The sequence below is a fragment of the Rhinatrema bivittatum genome, chromosome 2 (genome assembly GCF_901001135.1).
Source record: "Rhinatrema bivittatum chromosome 2, aRhiBiv1.1, whole genome shotgun sequence".
Taxonomy (NCBI): domain Eukaryota; kingdom Metazoa; phylum Chordata; class Amphibia; order Gymnophiona; family Rhinatrematidae; genus Rhinatrema; species Rhinatrema bivittatum.
Window position 1 is genome coordinate 778,861,826 of NC_042616.1, and position 20,013 is coordinate 778,881,838.

General features: G+C 43.8%; 1 protein-coding gene across 1 annotated transcript in view; it reads left to right on the forward strand.

Annotated features, from left to right (window-relative positions):
• Positions 1–11,589, forward strand: part of TG (thyroglobulin) — a 422,996-nt gene extending 411,407 nt beyond the window's left edge. The window contains exon 49 of the mRNA XM_029587208.1: positions 10,945–11,589. Within this exon, the coding sequence (XP_029443068.1) occupies positions 10,945–11,072 (128 nt within the window). The 3' untranslated portion in view covers positions 11,073–11,589. The remainder of the gene's footprint in view (positions 1–10,944) is intronic.
• Positions 11,590–20,013: the final 8,424 nt, after the last annotated feature.

The following is a 20,013-nucleotide window of genomic DNA, read 5'->3' on the forward strand; positions in this document are numbered from 1 at the left end:
CGTTCTCTACCAGGCAGGAGAAAGTCGTAATAAAAACAGAGCGAAAGGTTCAAGTAGATGGGGCATTAGTTGAAGCCCGGGTGGGACCAACTCTACCTTGGCTGGCCTGATCTATAGACCCTCAACCATTTTCCATTCTTCCACAGTGGCTCTTGTTTCACTCTGTTTAAAGTATGCATATGAATGTTTTAACTGATATATCTTTAAATATCACAGATAAACTAGTAAATAAATGAATAAATGGTAAAGTGGCTAAGAGAGAAAAACACCTTTATGGGACATGAATATGGATGGCACCAAAAGGGTTTTGGTGCCCCCCTCCCCCGCTGATAGTGGTTCTTGTTTCCCAGACTCCTCCTTTCCTTCCTTTAGATGGGCAGGAGGGGAGAACCAGAAGAGGTCAGAACTGGATTGTAGAAAGTAAGGATGGAGCAACTGTTGCGTTCCCGGTTGCGGCTCCTGCGACCGGGCTCTTACCTTGGCTGTCTGCCCCGGCAAGCAGCTGCTCTCCCCGACACTGTTTTAGGCCTGTACAGGCCTTTCTCCGTGGCGTCTCCATGAGGGAGATGCCATCGAGCTCTCTGCCTTGGCCCCACCCACTGGGTACGCGCTCGCGAGGAGCCCGAATTTAAAGAGACAGAGGCGGGAAACCACAGCTGGCCTCCGGAGTGACATCAGACGCCGGTAGGGTATTTAAACCCAGTCCCTGCTCCAGAGAATTGCCTTGCAATGAGGTTCACGAGAGAGTTTGAGTTACAGTTCCAGCTTCCGTTCCTGCTCCAGCTTCTGTTCCTGCTCCAGCCTTGTTCCTGATCCAGCTTCCGTTCCTGCTCCAGCCCTGGTTCCTGATCCTTCGGCCTGTCTTCTGGTTTCTGATTTGGTACGTCTTCTGGATTTTCCTGTCTGCCTCCAGCCCTGACTCTCGGACCGTCCCACCGCTCTGCTCCATTCTCCACTGTGACTTCTGGACATCTTGGACTTCACCTCTGGGAGACCTCGCCTAAGTCCCAGCGGCTCGGGTCCTCACAGGCTCCTCCCGGGGGGACCTCGGGCTTCCAAGGGTGAAGCTTCCTTCTGGTCTCCCGGCACCTTCCACTTCCCGGCTACTACATCCTCTGCGGAGATCTTCTCTGTATCCTTCATCATCCGCTGGCCGACCCAAGGATCCACGACTCCTAACAGTTTGCAAGGCCATGGACCCGGCGGATTTTTCAGGTCTACAGGCCATTCCTGGAATGGCACAATGACTTCAACAGCAGCAACACTGTATGGACGTCCTGGCAGCCACAGTGGAGCAACTGGCAAATTGCTTGGATGCCCAACCACCAGAGGCTCACCCGACACATCCTATGGCTCCAGTTCTCGAACCTACAGCTCCTACTCAGTTGCTGGTTCCTCCTTGCTACTCCGGTGAGGCTAAACACTGCCGTGGGTTCATAAATCAATGTTACATAAGGTTCACTCTGCTACCGAATCAGTTCCTGACTGACTCAGTGAAAGTCGCCTATATCCTCTCACTGCTGGAAGGGAGTGCCCTATCCTGGGCTTCGCCGTTGTGGGAGCGCAGTGATCCTATGCTGGGTAACTTTCAACAATTTATACTCAACTTTAAACAAGTATTTCACGAACCAGCATGTCACTCCACGGCAACCAGAGAACTGTTGTAACTTCACCAAGGATCCCAGTCACTGGCGGATTACACCATTGAATTCTGTACTCTGGCCACTGAGCTGGGTTGGCGAGAGGACAGCTTGAGAGGTATAATCCTAGAAGGATTGGCGGCTCGTATAAAGGATGAATTGGCAGCCAGAGACCTCTCAGATGATCTCAATGGCTTTATCAATCTTGCAGGGAGAATCGACCGCCGACTACAACAAAGGACTCGTGAGCTCCGCCCACCCAGGAGGCAGGTCTCACTGGCTCCAGCCTTCTCAAGACCTCTGATGCCCTCTCAACCTCCATCGACCCCTCACTCAGATCCTCATGGGAAAGAACCCATGCATAAGAACATAAGAACATGCCATACTGGGTCAGACCAAGGGTCCATCAAGCCCAGCATCCTGTTTCCAACAATGGCCAATCCAGGCCATAAGAACCTGGCAAGTACCCAAAAACTAAGTCTATTCCATGTTACCGTTGCTAATAATAGCAGTTAGGTCTTAGCTCTCTGACGCCGGAGGAGAGAAGATGACAGCGAATACTGGGCCTCTGTCTGTACTGTAGCGGGAAGGGCCACTTCCTGGCCCAGTCTAAAGAGCATTCAGAAAACGCCAAAGCCTAGGCGCCACAGAGGAGCTGTCCCTAGACTGTGTTAACCCTGCTCCTCAATGTATAGTTCCGGTAACCCTGGAGTACCCAGGAGGGATCTTTTCCACAGTTGCCTTCATTGACTCCGGGGCAGGAGGGAACTTTATCCTGGCTGATCTGGTACAGCAACTCCAGCTTCCGGTTCTTCCCCGTAACCCACCACTCTGGATCACTTCTATTCGTGGCACTCTGCTTCCTGGGTGCGTCACAGCCACTACCACACTGGTCACTCTCCGAACAGGAGTTCTTCACACAGAGAATATAACTTTCCTGGTGCTGGAAAAAGTGGTTCACCCCATCGTACTGGGGTTACCTTGGCTCCAAAGACACTCCTCTGTCATTCATTGGGACACTCTCCAAGTGGCAGCTTGGAGTTCGAATTGTTTTTCGACTTGCCTATCCGCTCGGCCTCGTCCTAGTGTTACTTTGATGACTACTTCATTAGCTATACCTTCCAAATATGAGGAGTTTATGGATGTATTCTCTAAAGAAAAGGCGGAGTTGCTACCACAGCATCATCCGTTTAACTGTGCTATTGATTTGCTACCTGGCACCACTCCACCCAGGGGGCGGGTTTATCCGTTATCCCTTCCAGAGACACGAGCCATGTCAAAATACATCTCTGAGAACCTTGCCCGAGGATTCATCTGACCCTCCAAGTCACCAGCGGTGGCCGGGTTCTTCTTTGTAGGGAAGAGTGACGGGTCTCTCCACCCCTGCATTGATTATAGAGGACTAAATGCTATCACCAAACGAGATCGCTATCCGCACCCCTCATTCCTGAACTCCTCGATCGATTACAAGGGGCTAAGGTATTCGCCAAGCTCGATCTTCATGGAGCCTACAATCTGGTGCGCATCCGTCCTGGGGATGAATGGAAGACTGCATTCAATACCCGTGATGGACATTACGAGTACTTAGTAATGCCTTTCGGGCTGTGCAATGCCCCAGCAGTCTTCCAACAGTTGATAAATGAGGTACTGCAGGAGATACTACATTCGTCTGTTATAGTCTATCTAGACGATGTCTTAATTTACTCCAAAGATCTAGTTACCCATCGTCAACATGTAAGATAGGTCTTACAAATTCTGAGGGAGAATCGCCTATTCGCAAAATTGGAGAAATGCCTCTTCGAACAAGAGTCACTCCCCTTCTTTGGTTACATTGTGTCTGCTACAGGGTTCCAGATGGATCCAGACAAGTTGTCCGCCATCCGAGAATGGCCCCAGCCTTTGGGAGTAAAGGCCCTTCAACATTTTCTGGGGTTTGCCAACTTCTATAGGCAATTCATCCCGCACTACTCCTGAAAGGTGGCCCCTCTCACAGCCCTTATGAAGAAAGGGGCGGATGCCAAGGAGTGGCCCTTGGATGCATGCCGAGCATTTGAGGACTTCAAGGAGGCTTTCTTAGTAGACACCTGTTTACATCACCCAGATCCTCTGCGACCATTCATTGTAGAAGTTGATGCTTCTGATCTCGCCATGGGCGCAGTTCTCAGCCACGTTTCCAGCAAAGGAAGATTACTTCCATGCTCCTATTTTTCCCAAAGGTTCTCTGCTGCAGAGAGAAACTACGGTATCGGGGACAAGGAACTACTAGCCATCAAATTGGCATTCGAAGAATGGAGGCAATGGTTGGAGGGGACCTAACATCTTATTATAGTATATACTGATCACAAAATTTTAGAATTCTTATGCCATGCTCAGCGTTTGAACCCTAGACAAGCCTGCTGGTCCCTATTCTTCAGTTGCTTTGACTTCTCCTTATGCTACCAACCAGCAACCAAGAATCTATGAGCTGATGCATTATCCCTCACCACCGAGCTTGAGGAAATGGGTAATCCACCCCAGTATATCCTATATCCAGCGAGAGTCAGTATGGCAAGCACCAACATAGCCTCAGTAGGCAAGACAGTGGTTCCACTTCATTTCAGGAGAAAAGTTCTGTCTTGGGCTCATGATTACCTCACTGCCGGACATTCGGGGAGAACTAAGACTCTGGACCTCTTAGCTCGGTACTATTGGTGGCCTCGCATGAGACAAGATGTGCGCCTGTATGTCAATTCCTGCCCGACATGTGCTAAACAGAAACCTTTACTAAGCCATCCTTGGGGTCTTCTCAACCCCTGCCAATTCCAGTGGAACCCTGGACGCATCTGTCCACGGACTTTGTAGTGGATCTACCTACTTCAGAAGGAAAGATGGTCATATAGGTCACAGTGGACCGATTCTCTAAGATGGCTCACTTTGTTTCACTACCCAAACTACCATCTGCCCAGGAGCTGACCCAGCTCCACCCAGCACATCTTCCAAGCTCATAGCCTGCCTCTGCATATTGTGTCTGATAGGGGTCCTCAGTTTACTGCAAGATACTGGAGGGCACTATGCAAGAAATTTGGGGTCCAGTTGGATCTCACCTCCACATTTCATCCACAGAATAATGGACAAGTGGAACGTACTAATTGTTCACTGAAGGCTTTCCTGCGCAACAGAGAGACGGAATAATTTTGTGTTCCTGCTACCATGGGCTAAGTTCTTGTATAACAATCATACCCACTCATCCATGGGGAGATCTCCATTCCTGCTGGTATATGGAAAACAGCCCAAACTACCTTTACCACTTCTGGTAACGGTTCCGTCTCCAGCAGCCCAAATGTCAGCTCAGCAACTTCACGTCCTCTGGAACTCAATTCAAAAGAAGTTTCAGGACACAGCGGCTACAGCAAAAAAAAAAAAAAAAGTAACAATAGAATAATATTGTTGGCTATTAGTATGTACTCTGCACTTGCTTATCAATGTAAGAAAAATTGGAGTTACGGCGCCGACTGTCAAACTCAGCATGGAAAACTGTAGTACACCAGAGTACCAAGCAAATCTAAATTAGAATGTAAACCCCCCCCCCCCCCCCTCTTCCAGGACTTCCTGGAATGCAGGGACACACAACTGTCCCTGGGGCCAGTCCTATTCCCTATTCTCCTTTCTTCTTCAAGTCAATACAAATTCAGGCCCAGTAGGCCACCAGGGTGATGGGATTCTTTGTGGTAGGGAGGAGGATACATCTCCGGGGAAACAGGATGGACACTTGAAGTGGGTGTTAAAAAAAAATAATAGTTTACTGTAACCAAGAATATTTTGAAGTCCAAGTCACAAAAATTAATTCTTCAAAAATCTTCATACAGAACAGAAAAGTCCAAAAGTGTCATGCTTCAGAGTTGTGCCAGTGATTCAGTGTCCCTTTTGGTTGGACTAAGAAAATTAGGGAGCAGGCTTTTTGGAGGGTAAGGCTCTCCTCTCTTCCTCAAGCTGAGCTTCTGGTGGCAAAAAGCTCAAACACAGTGAATCAGTCCAAAAAGAAAAACTCCATTACTTCTAAAACTGGAACAAACTCTCGCTCAAAAAAAAAAAACCTCCTCTTCCTTTCAGGTCTCTTTTAGCTCTGTCAAAATGACAAGCAGCATCTTCCCCTACCCTTTCTCAGGCATGGGTGATGACCCTCCTGGGCCAAACACAGTTCTCAAAAAATAAACTCTTTGCAAAAGCCAAAACGCTCCCTAAAACTCCTTTTCCTCTTCCCAGAACAATCCCTCCCATCTCCGTGAGGAGGCTGACAAGGGCAAAGCCTCTCCCCCCAGCAGAACAAACTGTGAGGCCTGATATTGGGGACCACTCTTACTCTCTTCCTCTCACTCCAAAAATAAAGCAACCAACCACACTATGCTCATGCACAGCCTGTTTTATAGGCCTTGCTGACCAATGTAGTTTGACTTTCATGAGGAATCAAAAAAGCTACTTAATCTTAAGTTAAATCAGCTCATTGTGCTGCGGCAGTCAAAAAGGCAAACAGAATGTTAGGAATTATTAGGAAGGGAATGGTGAATAAAACAGAGGATGTCATAATGCCTCTGTATCGTTCCATGGTGAGACCGCACCTTGAATACTGTGTACAATTCTGGTCGCCACATTTCGAGCCTTTTTTTCCCATCCTCGGTATACAACACTAAGCTTTACACTGTCTCTGCAACCAAATAAAACATAGAAGAAGAATGGTGGTTTCCAACTTCTTTACTGATAGTTGATTATATGCTATTTAAAATTAAATTCGCTTTGAGTTCAAGTAAATAAATAATAAGATAGCAAGAAAATGTAATAAACGTGACTCTCCAATTCTTCATCAAAGTCTCTATTCTCAACTAGAAGCTCTTACATTTATACTGAACTCCTTTTGTTCTCCAATTTCTTTCTCCAGTATCCTAGTAGATTGAATGTAGTCCAATCCTCCTTTAACTCCCAATTTAATCCTTAAACCTTCCCAATGAAAGTGATTAGAATGTATAAGTCCCAATATTTAATCAGAACTTAGTCCCAGATTTAGTCTCTTCCAAGAAATCCTTTAACTCCTCAGACAGCACCAGAAGGGCACTTCAGTCTCTTTCTTGATTCTTTTAACTCCTGAGGCAGCGCCTGGTGGGCACTTCTCACCCCTTCATGTAAGACTTCCCTCAAAGGCACCAAAGTTCTGGTTACTTTATGTTGTATCTTCTTTGTTTCTCCAGGTAGTGCACTTTACTGGGATCCCTTGCTTTACATGGAATTTGTAACATCTCGGTATGTTTCTGGATGAAAGACTTCCCTCTATCAAAGATTTGGTATAACGATTCCCATGTACCATGGGTTATCAGCTCCAAGTGGGCAAAATAGGGGAAGAAGCAGGAAGGGTGGAATAAAACTTCCTTGCCTCCAAACAGAGGAGATAGTGCAAAAGATAGTTAATGCAAAAATATTTTCCTCTGTATCATGTCACTGTCAGATCTATATTCTGAAAGAGATAACATACTGCAGGTCTTCCTTACACCAGATCCAGTCTTGAATGCAGGACACACCAATCCACTGCAATCAGAGGATTAGCTCTCACAGAGAATTCTCAAAAATTGTTTAAAAAGAGTTCAAAGCAATAAAAAAGCTGTATAGTCAAGTCAACAGAGGCTGACTCCTACATAGGGACTCTTCCTTACTCCTGTCTCATAACTTAGAAAAAATTACTCAGTAGGGGGCAACAAGGTTCTTACTGCTTGAAAGTCTAAATCAAAATATACCAGGATAGCAGATACTTTGGGATGATAAACAGCTGGGACACACCACCACATGGGGGAGTAAAACCCAGATCTCTCTCACTTATTTCCTCTTTAAGCCTCCCCAACTTAATGGTCCTTTAGTAAGGGGAAACCAAAGGTCCCATTCATATGCATGCACAAATGCTTGCATATGTAAAAACCATGAGCCGCACAAATTTGTGATCACAAGCAGATTGTGATACATTGTAGGAGGATCTTGCAAGACTGGAAGATTGGATATTCAAATGGCAGATGAAATTTAATGTAGACAAGTGCAAGGTGCTGCATATAGGGAAAAATAACCCTTGCTGTAGTTATACGATAGTAGTGGATAGTACTTTGAAATTGTCAGTTCAGTGTGCTGCAGCAGACAAAAAAGCAAACAGAATTTTGAGAATTATTAGGAAGGGAATGGTTAATAAACGGAAAATGTCACAATGCCTCTGTATCGCTCGATGATGAGACCACACCTTGAATACTGTGTACAATTCTGGTTGCCGCATTTCAATAAAGATATAATTGCGATGGAGAAGGTACAGAGAAGGGTGGCCAAAATGATAAAGTGGATGGAACAGTTCCCCATATGAGGAAAGGCTGAAGATGTTAGGGCTGTTCAGGTTGGAGAAGAGATGGCTGAAGGGGGATATAATAGAGGTTTTTAAAATCATGAGAGGTCTTGAATGAGTAGATGTGAATCAGTTATTTACACTTTTGGACAATAGAAGGACTAGGAGGCACTCCCTGAAATTAGCAAGTAGCACATTTAAGACTAATCGTACAAAAATTCTTTTTCACTCAATGCACAGCTAAGCTCTGGAATTTGTTGCCAGAGGATGTGGTTAGTGCAGCTAGTGTAGCTGGGTTTAAAAAAGGTTTGGATAAGTCTTGGAGGAGAAGTCCATTAACTGCTATTAATCCAGTTGACTTAGGGAATGGCCTCTGCTACGGTATTACTGGCATCAGTAGCATGGGATTTTCTTAGTGTTTTGGTACTTGCCAGGTTCTTGTGGCCTGGTTTGTCCTCTGTTGGAAACAGGATGCTGGGCCTGATGGATTCTTGGTCTGACCCAGCATGGCAATTTCTTATGTTCTTATGACTAAGTAGCGGCATTTAGCCAGATAAGTATGAAAAGCGCGATAGACAGACAAGTAGCACTTTTCAGACTTATCCAGCTATATAGGTTTGCTGCTACTTAGCTGGATAAATTGGAATATAGCCAGATATGTATCATTATTTATCTGAATAATTTCAAATTTGTCCATTTAAGTAGCAGGAAAGGCACTACTTAGCCAAATAAATTGGAAATTAGCCTGATAAGTGTACACAACTCATATAGCCACGTATTTGTACTTCCAGTTTTACAAGGATATGCATGTAGATTTTGTTTTTATTTGACACTTTTACCCACTGTAAGTCAGCTTTTACATGCGTAAATCAGAGTGCCTCAGTAAGGAGTTGTCTTGTGTTTTGAAAGATTTAATTAATTGTTCATTACAAGAGGGATCCTTAACAAAAATCTTAAAATTGGCAGTGGTTAAACCGATATTAAAGAAACATACATCCGACCCAAATTACTTAATCAACCATTGTCTAATTAGTAATCTGTCTTTTCTTGCTAAATTATTAGAAAACGTAGTGTTGAATCAATTTCAAGATTTTTTAGATGCTCACCATGTTCTAGACGACCAATAATATGGCTTTCATCCTAATCATAATACTGAAACACTCTTGTTATTTCTTTTTGATTTTATTTATTTGCTTTTGTATACCGACATTCATTGGGGTACATCACATCGGTTTACATGTTGGCGTGGAGAAATAGTAGGACGAACATGTCCTACTATTTTTACATGGAATGGAGGCACATCAATAGTTAATACAAATACATTTTCGCAGTGTTGAGCATCAAGGAGAGTTTATTCAGTCAGTTCAACAGGGTGATTTGATTCGATCATCTCAACATGGCAATTTCTATAGGTGTTTACAAGGGGAAGTTTGTACATGGGAGACTTATTGGGGCTTATTGGAATGATCGGACATGTCTAAGGTAAATTGGAATTGTGAAGTTACCATTTTTGTTGTGAGGTTGGGGTGGGGATGGGTGGGGTTAGGCTTGAAGGGGGGAAGGCTTTTTGGAATAGCCAGGTTTTTAAGTTTTCTTTTGAAAGACTGGGTAGAAGACTCCAATCTGAGTTGTTCGGGGAGTGTGTTCCACAGGTAGGGGCCTGCTATTGATATGGCGCATTCTCTGGATGTGGTGAGGTGTGCTTGTTTTGCGAGGGGATATTTGGCAGGCCGGTGTTCTTTGATCTGAGGTTTCTTTGGGTATGATGTTGGTGGAGAGTATCTTTTAGCCATTCTGTGGTTTTTTTGTGTATTGATTTGTGTAGTAGGGAGAGGGCTTTGTATTGTATTCTGTGGGGTATTGGGAGCCAGTGGAGGTCTTTGAGGATGGGTGTAATGTGGGCTGATTGATTGCTGTTTGTTAGGGATCTGGCTGCTGCGTTTTGGAGTAGTTATAGTGGTTTGAGGGTGGAAGAAGGGAGTCCGAGTAGAAGGGAGTTGCAGTAGTCCAGTTTGGAGAATAGGAGGGATTGAAGTATTGTCCTGTAGTCTTGGCTGAAGAGGAGGGGTTTGATTTTCTTGAGAACTTGTAGCTTGAAGTAGCCATCTTTTATTGTTGCAGTGATGTGTTTTTTTAGTTTGAGCTCAGAGTCCAGTGTAACGCCTAGGTCTTTTGCTTCGGTAGTGCATTGGCTGGTAGGTTGGGTGGGTGAGGGAATTTGGTGTTCTTTGTGTGGTGCTTGGATTTGAATGTGGATTTGAATGTGGTACTGGGTTTTTTCTTGTCCTTTTAGATTTGACTGCGGTTTTTGATACCATTGATCACTCTGTTCTTATTAATCATCTTAAAATGGTTTTCCTTCTTTTTGAGCATTTGTTCCTAATCGGTATATGTTTCTGGTTATTGGTCTGTTGAATTTGCCTTAGACACTGGAGTTCCTCAGGGGTCAGCTCTATCGGCAGTATTTTTTAACGTATATATTGCCCCAAATTGACAAATATTATCTCAACTTGACATTGTCTATTTTATATTTAGCAGGATACCCTGACAAGAGGGTACCAAAATCTTTTTTAGATAGGGTTGAAATTGCACCAGCTGCACAATGTACTTTACTTCAGCAACGTATATAGCCCCTTAACTGTATTGCACTAATTTATATGTATTGCACTATTATATGATGTACCTTACTTCAGCAATGTTAATTACTGTAACTCTACTGGATTAATTATATTTAACAAGCATCTTACACTAATGCTTATTTTGCTGTACGATTTCAACAACTGTATCTAAAACACGCTTTGAATTCCCTGTCTGGAAAAAAACGTGTCATAAATAAATGATTATGATGATCCTAGGCTGCAGTATAAAATTATGGGACAAATACATATCTCTACTGGTAAAATAGGGCTTAAATGAGACTAAACATCATTAGTATTTATTTCTTTTTCTTCTGATTTACAGGTTTGAAAAATAATGGACTACAGACTATAGAAGGTGGCACCAATGAAAAACCAAGTGTATTAGTCAATTCTGCAACCGTTCAAGTCACCGAAAGCCAAGCCATGCCAGACAAGGAGGCTTACAAATAGAATCTGATGCTTAATTTTGGAATTAGACTTTGCCTGAATCACATTCCACCTGTGGTGTTGACTGCAGTCCGTCAACATGCACATTACAGCATTGTATTTTCTTTCATGGAATGATAGTTTAAAGGATACTCCTACATTATAGCTTTGCAAGATATGTTCTTGTTTTATTATCCTATCAATGTTATGTGAAAAAAACATAGGGCATTATTTAAACTATTTTATGCAGGGATACATCACAGATGGATTGCATACATCATCAGTTTTGTTAATCAGATTGGCAGATTCTAATTTTTTTGCCTATGCGCTTAGCAACTTAGTGCATTCTGTACATGAATGCATAAAAAGGTTTGAATCATGCCCACAGTTTACTTGGTTTGTCATGAAAATGTTTCTTTAAATTGCAGTAAAAACAAAAAGAGAGAATAGTCAATTTACAAATTTACTGTTTTGAAATTGACAGAGTGTAAATGTATATCTATACTGCTGAAGAATTAAAGTATGCCAGGGAAAACGCTGAGCAACTGGTGTATCATTTAATCACTTCATTCTGCAATGAAAGGTAAATTTGTTCATTAAGAAATTATAAAATCAAACCCCCTGCAGGAACTAGGACCTGGGGTGCTGGTAATACTGTTGAGAGACAAGAGATGGCTATTAATCAGTTCCCTCTCCATTCCCCCCCATTTCTCCTGAGATCAGAGAAAGAAGCTTATGAAATAATTCATAAAAATACTGAGGTTAATATTCCATGCCAATTAGCCATATAAATAAGAAGTCATCTAGCTAACCATTAGATTAATCAAAATGGGATAACGCATTGATAATGCATGCTCTAAGAAAAAGGGGTGCGTTTATGGACATTTTAGAATTACTGCACTACGCGAATTGGTAGTGTGGTAAACTTTTCGCACCCCACAATAATTACTATTTCGCATCTCATGCTGAGAGAGAGAGAGATTAGCTACAAGGCCTTAAAAGTAGTCAAGTATTTATATACCAATAGTAGGGTCATGTAATAGCACAGTTTATGTACTGTGCTGTTCATACGTCTCACTCTGAATGATAAACTGGCCCCTAAAACCTAAACCACCACCAACACCTCACCTCGAGCTATTAGATGATTCTCCTATTGGCATATAAAATACTTGTCTATTTTTAAGGCCTTGTAGATAGGCACTCTCTCTCTCTCTCTCTCAGCGTGAGATGCAAACTAGTAATTATTGCAGGTATGGCAAAAACTTTACCATACTGGATAAGTTAGACTTGTTCAAAAGCAGATCTAAAGTTAGCTAGGTAAGGGTTAGCAGGCTAATTAGCGACTTATTCAGGAATATCCCTTGTAAGTTAGCCAAATAAGTCTTATTTGATTAATTTATTTATTTAGACAGTTACCTTTGATTATCTATCTCAGTGATGCCAATATTCAGCTGCTATTGGCTGAGCAGGTTAGATAGATAAACATATCTGGCTAACTTGGTCGAGATATTCTGTGGCACGGTCATGCCACTGAACACAGAAACCTAGAAACATGACCACAGAAAAAGACCACATGGCCCATCTAGCCTGCCCATTCGCCCAATTAATTTGGCATTATAATTCTCATCACTTCCTTAGAGATCCCCTGTATTTATCACATGCTTTCTTGAATTCAGATACCATTTTTTACTCTACCACTGCCACTGGGAGGCTGTTCCATGCATCCACCACCCTCTCTGTAAAGAAATATTTCTTAAGATTACTCCTGAGCCTCATTCTAGAGCCTCCTTTCCATTGAAAGAGGTTCACCTCCTATGCATGGAAACGTTTGAACTATTTGAATGTCTCTCTAATATCTCCCCTATCTCGCCTTTCCTCCAGATTGTACATGTTTAGATCTTTAAGTCTATCCCCGTATGCTTTAGAAAAAAGACCATTGACCATTTTAGTAGCCACCATCTGGACCGACTCCATCCTGTTTATATCTTTTTGAAGGTGCGGTCTCCTGAATTGTACCCAGTATTCCAAATGAGGCCTCACCAGGGACTTATACGGGGGCAATATCACCTCTCTTTTTCTGCCGATCATTCATCTCCCTATGCAGCCGAGCATCTTTCTGGCTTTCACGGTCATCTTATGCACCTGTTTGGCCACCTTAAGATCATCAGATACAATCACCCCCAGATCCTGCTCTTCCTTTGTGTTTAGAATAATTTCACCATCAATACTGTAGCCTCTCTTAGGGTTTTGCATTCTAAATGCGTTATTCTGCAAATTTTAGCATTAAATCTTAGCTGCCAGACTTTTAGACCATCCTCGAGCTTTGCTAAATCCCTCATGATGCTTTCTACACCTTCCTGGCTGTCCACCCTGATACACATTCTGGTATCATCGGCAAAAAGACAAATCTTTCCCCACAACCCTTCTGTTCTGTTGTTCACAAAAATGTTCAAAAGAACCGGTGCAAGGACCAATCCTGAGACACCACTAGTAACACCACCCCCTCAGAAAAAACTAACTTTTGTCACCTTTCAACTCAGCCAGTTACAAACCCAGTCAGTCACTCTACAATCCATACCAAGGACACATCATTTATTTATAAGTCTTCTGTGCGGAATCGTGTCAAAGGCCTTGCTGAAATCCAAATAAACACTCTCTGGTCATCCAATCAAAGAAATTAATCAGATTCATCTGACAAGATTTACCTCTGGTAAAACCATGCTGTCTCGGATCTTTCAAACCATTGGATTCTAAAAATTGTGCTATTCTCTGTTTTAATAGCTATTCCATTAGTTTACTCACCACAGAATTCCCAGCCTCCTCCTTACTTCCACGTTTATGAATTGGAACCACATCCACCCATTTCCAATCCTCCAGGACTACTCCAGGGTAGGCTGTCTTATAGTTAGCCAGATAAGTTTATTTGTCTTCAATAGAATAACCAAATTATTGTCTGAGACTTATGTGGTTAACTAAGTTGGATATGCCTGAATACGGGCACTTAGCTGATAAGTAGCTCTACTCCTGAATGCTTCAGTCCCACCCCTCTCTTAGCCAGAGAGTGGCAGCCATTCATTGTGCCCAAATATTGAAACAGCATCACTTAGCTACTAAATTCGAACTGAACCGGCTAATTGGTGCTGAATAATGACCTCATACTGTCACACTCTCAGGAGAAGTTCCATAAACTGAACAAATTAACAGTTCTCCTTAGGAGGTGAGAAGGGGGGAAATTTTTGTTTTGTTTTTCGTTTTATTTTTGGAGGGCTTTTTCCAAACAAATTTTGTTTTGGTAATGTTTATTTTGTTTCTTTAGTTTAAAATAAAACAAAATTAACATTGAAAAAACCTCAGAAACGAAAAAAAAAAAAGAAACAGGACGTCCCTGGGCTTCCCGTCCCGCCCCCCACCCATCCCTGCTAACCAGAAAAATACTAGGGCCAGGATCCTCCCCAGCCCCTACTTCCCGGTCCGAGAGGGATCTGCAGATGAGCCAGTCTTGGCCTTGTATGGGGCCTAGGTCGAGTTCACGGCAAACTACCTTGGCCTAGGCCCTTTGTAAGGCCGAGGCTTTGGCCTTGCTTAGGCCTAAGCTATGGTAGGTCAGGTCCAGTATGGGGGCCTGGACCCAACACCTGGGCCTGGGCCCAACACTGTGGCCAGGTCCCGATGCTGAGGTCTCAAAATTCACTCTTTAGAGTCCCAAGATGTCCAGCATAAAAGTAAATAATCAGTTTTGTATGTGTCCAACTGAGTGAAGTTACCTTCTCCTGTCCTTTTAATGAAGCATATTGTAAGTGGTTTATTTGTATGAATTTTCAGTCAGGCATTTAATTTTCTTATTTAATAATAATGGTTTAATTAGTTAATGAGAAATCCAGGGTAAGTCAAATATCTTTTCAACTGGATACTAAGAACAAAAGGAGAGAAAGTAACTTGCCCAGGGTCATTCAGAATCTGTTGCAGAGGTGCACCTTGAAGTAATGTCCCGGGACTTTTCCCCGAATCAAAATCCAAGTTTCTAAATATCAGGCCTCCCCCCTATAGGGTCATTATTTGGCTTTCCTACAAGAAGGCAGCAAGCAAAACATTCCTGAACTGGATGCCAGATTTCAGTTCCTTCAAAACAGATTACTCTTCTCAGAAGTTCTCATTCAGAAAAAAACCCAAACTATTGTAAATGATGCAATCAACACTAAGGGCCTCATTTTCCAAAGCTATCGCAGGCTTGCGCTGTTAGCACAAGCCTGCGATAGCTTGCGAAAGTAGCGCAGGCCTGCGCTACTGAAATCGGGGCGGAGTCGGGGCGTCACCGGAGCTGACTCCGCGATGACGGCGCGCACAGTGAAAAGGTAAGTGCCTTTTCGCTGCCTATTTCACGCCCATTAACTACACCTTCTATGGTGTAGTTATTGGGCGCGATGCTGGCAGCGATCGCACCGCGGCGGTGCGATCGCTGCCGGCTAGCGCAGGACCTCCTCCCCGCCTGACCCCCCCCCGACCCCCAGTAGCGCAATTTTCTAAAGTATCGCAGGCCTGCGATACTTTAGAAAATGAGGCCCAAAGTCATACCAAACAGAAAATACAGGGAAAAAAAAACCCCCCAACAAAATTAACAAAATGAATAATGTTGCTCTCCAGCCCAGGAAGGAATGGAAGGTGGCTGCCCCCTTGCTGACCCAATGAGTGGCACTGAGGGTGCATCTGGAAGGAGGCAGTCCTTCTGTTCTCAGGCAGTCCATGAGGGTTCCTTGATCCATGGTGGCGTGCCATTGAGGATGGAGAGAAGAATCAGAAAAGAAATGGGGAAAGATTGTAAAAGAATTTGAATGCACCGAATAATAATCAGGATATGGAGAAAATTAAAAAATATCAAGTTTCGCACATAAATGGGCAAAGGAAAAATGAATACAAAATTGTTACATGAATGTGGACTTCACCCCACATGATGTCAGCATCCAGAAGCTTGGAGGGTGTTAGGAATTGTAATACCAGGCGCAACATAACTAATACCACAGACATTATTAATTGCTCACCACATTCCTCCATATTAATTATTAGAAACATGCCTGCTGTCTCCTGGCATCGAGCCATAGCAGAGAGAAAGAAAAATGTCCAGGATATTCAGAGACACAGAGCCAGAGGGAAAATAGATCCAGGCATTTCCCAAATAGAAAACAGAGGAGCCAGCTGAGATTCCAGCACTGATACAGACTTTCATCAATCAGAGCTAAATCAACGACATAGGAAAGGAATAGACTTAGAAGCAGATGCACCAAAACGTCAACCAGTTTGCAAATGCAAAAATGTTCATATAATTGCATTTTCAAAAGTCGGTTTGCCATTTTTGCATGTATTTTTTTCACATGCAAACTCATTTGCATAGCTATTGAAAAATTGTAATGAGCTGAGCTTTCAACTCTTTAGTGATTCAAAATTAGTTGAATTTCACATAAAAAGTTTCGCAGTCGGGCATTTTTCTGTGAAACTGAGGTATAGTTAAATGTATTGCTATAAAGTCTGCAATTCTTCATGAACTTTATTGCAAGAAAAATGCCACGATTCTAATTTGCATTGTTTGAGAAAAACTTCCAGTGGAGCTGGCTGGTTTTGGCAAAGACACAAATGACCATACAAATCATGCCTTTACAGAAATTATAGATTACATGTCTTAAAGGACTCTGAGTCTAATATCCATCTGTAAATGGGTAAGAGAGACTGTATACCACCATTCATCAAGATAAATTAATTTATTTCTACATTGTGTCGACAATTTCTTCTACCTTTGGACCTTCTTTTGACTTGAGGAATAGGATTAAAAGCAAATGCATAAAAAGCCCAAACCAAATACCCCCATAAGCCAGGAAAAGAAATGGCACAAATCTCTCCACCGTTTGTCATCAGGTTGATTTAAACTGTCCATTGAAAAAACCAGGACCACAGCATAGCATATTTACTATCACGGATTGTAAAATGATCAACCAAATCATGATTCTGTTTTATGTTAAATGAATTTCATGAGGTTAAGCAATTTTATAATTACTAAGACTTGTGTGTTGAATCTTATGTAGTGAAAATGATTGTATTAATTGTTCAGCCCTCATCCAAGCTAAATGGCATACTAGCAACACAATATTCCCTAACCCTAGCGACCAAGGATTCATAGCCTCTTGTTCCGCTCACCCCGATCGGGCTCCCTCGCCGATCGCCGGCCTGTCTCTCCAGCGTCCACTTACCTGAAAGGCTGCAAATCTCCGCCTCCAGCCAGCCGCCATCGGAGCTGCGATACGTGGACTCTACCCAGCCTCGACCCGAAGCACGAGCCCTCGCCTCCAGCAGGCCCCTAGCCGAGCCGCGAGCCCTCGCCCCGTACCGCCCACGAAAAAGTCGCGGCGGTGACGTCAGAGGCGCGACCGGCGGGCTATTTAAACCACCACTCTCCTGGCGCCTTTGTCTCGCCCCTTCGTTGCAGCCCCGAAGGAGCCCCAACCCACACACACGGAGGGACCACAGGGTAACTAAAGCTTAATAACCGCGTCGGACAGCAAAGGTGTCGGAACCCCACGAAGTGGTTGGCGGGGCTCTACCTCTTCCTGCGCCCTGCCCCCAACAGCATCTCAACCCTCCTCCACAGGGGCTCGCAACTCAGCGCCCCCCACTTGGGACCTAAAGGTAAAGACAATCTTAAAAAAAAAAAAAAAAAAGGACTTTTATTCCACTGATTCATCTAACGCTACTGTACCCTACTGTTGATTGTACCCTGTATGTAATTGTACCCTGCATCTGAGCGTACCCTGCATTTGATTGCAATTCGTTTTGCCCTATGTTAACTAGCTTTAACTATCTCCAAACCAAGTGTTTCCCTAACGTTTACCAGCCATTTATATAACAATACAGCCCCCCCTTTCTCCCTTCTCCCACCTGACTTTCTATTGTCTCACCTAACGCTACTACCCCTTATTTCCTTTCCCCCCGCTGCACAGTTTCCCCCTTTTTATCAGAACCATGTGCCTACTCCCCCTCCCCATTCCAAGACGGCACTACCCTTCTCTACGCAGGCCCCCCCCAACTCGCCCTCACCCACCCAACCCTCGCAAATCCCTTATACCCATCATGACCTCACCCCTCCCACAATTCCTGGGCTTAACCACCTTAGCCATTACCCTCTTTAATGCCCAATCCATCCAAAAAAAAGGACCTATACTAATTGACTTGCTTACAGACGACAACCCCGACCTATGTGCCATCACCGAATCCTGGTTAAAAAACACTGACCAGGTTTTCCTAAACCAGCTCCCAACAAAGACATACGACCTCTTCTCCATCCCAAGACCTAAAAAAAGAGGAGGGGGTTTACTCCTGGTGGCCAAAAAAAGCCTTGGCCTCAAACTCCAAGACACTCAACCCCCGCCCAAAATAGAAATTGCGCTATTTACATCCAAATCCCTGCAAATCTGCCTAGTCTACGCCCCCCCTAGCCTAATCGAACAAGACCCCTCTCCCATCACAGAATATTTCACAGTCAACATCAATACAGACCTCCCCACCATTGTACTAGGAGACTTCAATCTCCATGTAGACACCCACCCCGCCTCCCCCTCCTGCGAAATTCTACTAGACACCCTCAAAGCTCAAGGTTTCAATCAAATCATCACCGAACCCACACACAAAGCGGGCCATACACTGGACCTAATCTTTGTGAATTCTAAAATAGCTATTGCTACCCCCCCGGTAGTCACCCCAGTGCCGTGGTCCGATCACTTCCTCATCAATACAAGCCTTACAACCAAATCCCCCACACCCACCACACAAAAACACCGTAAAACCATCTCCTTCCGTAAACACTGTAGTACGGAAGAGCTTACCATAGCTTTCAACAAAATAGCTAATAACATCGATCTCACCAACCCTGACACCGCACTCCACTCCTGGAACAACCTTACAACGACCATTGCCAACGAACTATGCCCCATCATCCACAAAGAAATACCACTAGCACAACTTGAAAAAAGAAAACCATGGTTTTCCAACAATTTAAAAACAATCAAACAAAACCTAAGAGCTAAAGAACGCGCCTGGCGCAAACAACCATCAGCAACACTTAAAGCTACTTACAACAATACCTTACACGTATACCGTCATGCGATCACACAAGCCAAGCGGGATTTCCACGCCGCAAAAATCCACGACTACCAATTTAATGCGAACGCCTTATTCACATATGTCTCAGAACTCACCAGCTCCAATACACCTACACTCAACGAAACAAACTCCAACAAAAGATGCGAAGAACTAGCTCGCTATTTCAAGCACAAAATCGACAACATTCTACTTCGCTTCCCTGCCAACCCCACCCCCCTCACCCCACTCCCCAATGACAAAAAGATCACCCTTGAATTTTTCGACCTTACCACTAACATGGAAATAGAGGCTATTCTAAAAAAGATGAAACCCGCCACCCACTCCTCAGATACCATTCCCTCAAAAACCCTCCTCTCTATCACCCCCGCCATCACCAAACCCATTACAGACCTAATCAACTGCTCCATCACCGCTGGCAGCCTCCCAGACCCACTCAAATTGGCCATAGTCAAGCCCCTTCTAAAAAAACCCACCCTTAACCCAACAGACCCTGCCAATTACCGTCCGATTTCCAATCTCCCTTTTTTATCCAAAGTCCTTGAGAGGGTAATCAACAAACAACTGACTGATTTTTTAGAAGATCATAATATCCTCCACCCTCTACAGTTCGGTTTCCGTAAAGCCCGAAGCACTGAAACCTTACTACTGGCCATGACAGATACCATACTTAAAGGTATGGACCATGGAAACTCGTACTTACTCGCCCTACTAGACATCTCAGCTGCATATGATACAGTCAACCATCAAATTCTAATGACCCGCTTAGCAGAAATAGGTATCACCGGCACCGCCCTCACATGGCTCTCCTCCTACCTCACAAACA